General features: G+C 39.6%; 1 protein-coding gene across 5 annotated transcripts in view; it reads right to left on the reverse strand.

Moving 5' to 3' along the window:
* Positions 1-3,281, reverse strand: part of dntt (deoxynucleotidyltransferase, terminal) — an 88,744-nt gene that overhangs the window by 48,463 nt on the left and 37,000 nt on the right. For all 5 annotated transcript variants that reach the window (XM_025061204.1, XM_025061201.1, XM_008322143.3 and 2 more), the window contains one exon: positions 2,492-2,662. In XM_025061204.1, the coding sequence (XP_024916972.1) occupies positions 2,492-2,662 (171 nt within the window). The remainder of the gene's footprint in view (positions 1-2,491; positions 2,663-3,281) is intronic.

A 3,281-nucleotide genomic window follows, 5' to 3' on the forward strand; every position in this document is an offset into this window, starting at 1 on the left:
AAAAAAAAAAAAAAATATATATATATATATATAAATAAATTATACCAAATATATTTTACACGTTAAACACACAATCTATGTTAAGTCTGGTTGCTAAAAATGTTCTAATTTTTAATAATTAATCACTGTTGTCTTTGTCGACTTTTCATGATAAACTAAACATTTGTTAGAGGCATGCACACAGCCTGTACAACATCATGCTTTTGTAAGTTGTGTGAAGTGAGTTCAGCAGTCAGGAGCACCTACTTCCTGTTTTCACTACAATCCTCCACATCACTGATCCTGGATCTTCCATCGTTAGTTGATAACTATGTGGATGGTGCATTTTTGGCACAATGAACGGCATGTCTGTCCAGAAACAAGCTGTAACTAAACTCTTCTGCCCACAAACTGATGTAAGAGCTTGCCCATTGTATAGTACAGTTATGGTACAGTCAGGTTCAACTATGATAGTGTCATGGTACAGTCTGAGAATAACTCTGACTATAACTACGTGTGAGCTGCACATAGATTTAATTAGAAACAACATTTCTATAATGAGCATCTGTTGTCTCACCCACAGGTTTGAAAATCCTTTAATAACACTCATGGTGTGGGAAAGGCTGTGTTTCCACAGTTTTGCTCCATCAGCAGTGCTGCTGGCTGCACCTTCTCTGCTGCAGTTTTCACTTAGGTCAGGTTTCTTCATCTCCTTTTTCTTTTCAAGAAATAATGACCGTGTTGTGAAACCTTGGATTAATACCAGTTTAATGGCATTCAAAAGAAATGCCGAAGCCAACGTTTTCCTTTGGCCTTTGTTGTTCGCCCTGTGACGACTTTGCAGACAGTTTAACTGTCTACCTATTTTAGGACTAGTTGGCAGAACCCATTTTAAATGTCTTCATTATGCAAAGGAATAAAGTCAGGGAGCAGTTAGCTGCTCGCACGTCTGCTGCTGTGGGGAAATTGCTAAGGCTGCTAATGTTGAGGATGAGACTGCATTTTGGTGTTTTACAAAAGGTGTCTGTGTGTGTGTTTTGTTTTTTCTTGAAGCAAAAGGGAATGAAAGAATGACACCCTCAGAGAACTTAAGGCCCAGACTGTGAGCACGGTGCAGATGAAAGCAGCCTTCAGTGCTCAATGATCCGTCCACCTGTCCACCTCTGGTTCTCAAGCCTCAAGCTAAATCCAACCTCAAAGACAAGGACAATTTTACAACACACTCCTTTCCAGGAAACACAGCCCCTCCCCCCCCCCCACCACACACACACAAACTGAGCAAAATACAAACTGTATATGTATCTACAACTCAGTACTTCTCACTTTCATGTCTCTACTTTTATCGCATCTTCTCTCCACTTCAGTTGTTCAGTCAACAATGAGCTGCTGCTGACACTGTCACTCCGATGTTCAAAAGCATATCAGAGTTGTTTTTTGTTTGCTTTTTTTTTATGCTGGTTGCTTCCACTTTGTTGCTCGTGTCGAGGCATCTTCTCAGATTGAGCAGTGATCAAAGAGACACGCTTCAAAAATAAACATCAACGCAACAACAACAAGACGGAGGGGTCACACAGAGGCGGCACATTTCTGGCCTCTAGTGGTGTGTGTGTTTGTGTTACTTTGTTTCATAAATCTGCCTGAGGGATGAGAGACGTGACGGATCCTGATGTCTGTGCTGCGACCTGCTGTGTCTGCGTGTGTGTCTGTGTGTGTGTGTGTGTGTGTGAGAGAGAGAGAGAGAGAGCTTTAATGTGTCACTGACTTGAACCTGAGGGCTCACCTTGTTCCCCTACAGGGAGTCTGTGTTCTCTCCGAGCAAACATTTCTCAACACTTTCCGTGACACACGGCTGTGACGGTGCCCTGAGCTCCAGTGGAGTTGATGGGACGATTGCCCAGCAACCTATAAAGATTTTGTTTTTTATTTTAATTCTCCCCCTCGAACGACGAGAGATTAATGTGTTGTAAAACAAGTAACAGTATGTTGGTGTGTCTATCTATAAAAATATATCTTATGTAAGTTTTTGGTATTTTTAAGTTTACCTGGATTTTTAATGTCATGTTCATAATTAATTTTGACTAACTAGCTAGTTTGATGCTGATTTTCAGCCCATGATTAACATGCGTTTTCTCATTTATCGCAATGATAATAACTAAATAAACATCAAGAAGTTTAAATGCTTATATTTTTCTAAACTATGGACTTCCAACTTACACAGAATGCTTGGTTTTAAACTATTTTAATGGTTTATAAAATTCAACACCCGGTAGGTCTGTGTTGAAACATTGTTTGTTCATACAGTTCATTTTCTGTTGCCTAGAAACACTAGGACTTTAGAGATTTTAAAGGCAGGTAAACTTAGTCATCCAAAGTTGAGAAAATTAAAAAAAGAAACACATTTCAACACTTTTAATTAAAAAATAATGTATGAAGGGAATTAAATGTATGAAGGGAATTAAACTTAGGTATTTAGATGACTGAGTTTCATCTGAACTCTCAGTGTAAGGCCTACCTCTGCGACTGATTTAGTGTGTTGACCAAAGCAGGGCAGATCTTGGATGTCCTCCAGACGTCGCACCATGTAGGGCAGACTCTTCAGGACTGATGCAGCCTTTCTAAAGGCCAGGCATGAACCCTCAATCATGTTGAATTCATAATTCTCCGCTAAGACTTCCATGGCATCCTGAAAGGAGAAGCAGAAAAAAAATAATAAACACGCATCTACGTAGTAGGTCATCTACTTTTAGGGGGTTATGGTGGGTATATTTACTTAAACAAAGTAGACAGAAAAACTAAGGTCAATGCATTGAACTCAGAGACTTCTCCTGGTCCCTCTGTAGTCACACAGCTCCACCACCATCCTCAGAACAAAACGACCTGCTATGTGTTGTTAACTTCTGGATGAATGGACACAGACATTCAAGTCTGGTAAAGACCACATGGGAACCTGTCATTTTCCACTTCAAAATGAGGCTCCCCAGGTAAAAAGTTGGGGAAAGTTGTCCTGAGAAAAGTCCTGAGAAATGGCCTTTTTCATGAGAAACGTTACGAGACGTAAATATTCCTCTGGTTTAAAACAAAAAACAACAAAAACTTTATATTCTTTCAACAGCTGGCTTCAGCTTTGTGTGTCATTAGTACAGTAAACCCTTGTTTTTCGCGGGGGTTACGTTCCAAAAAGAACCCGTGATAGGCAAAATCCGTGAAGTAGAAATCTTTATTTTTTTTACAATTAAATACCCAGAAAAAGAAGAGAAAGAACGAACAAACCATTTTACAGTCTCAACCATTTGTTTCACAAA

Source organism: Cynoglossus semilaevis, chromosome 12 (genome assembly GCF_000523025.1).
Source record: "Cynoglossus semilaevis isolate Cse_v1.0 chromosome 12, Cse_v1.0, whole genome shotgun sequence".
NCBI classification, from domain to species: domain Eukaryota; kingdom Metazoa; phylum Chordata; class Actinopteri; order Pleuronectiformes; family Cynoglossidae; genus Cynoglossus; species Cynoglossus semilaevis.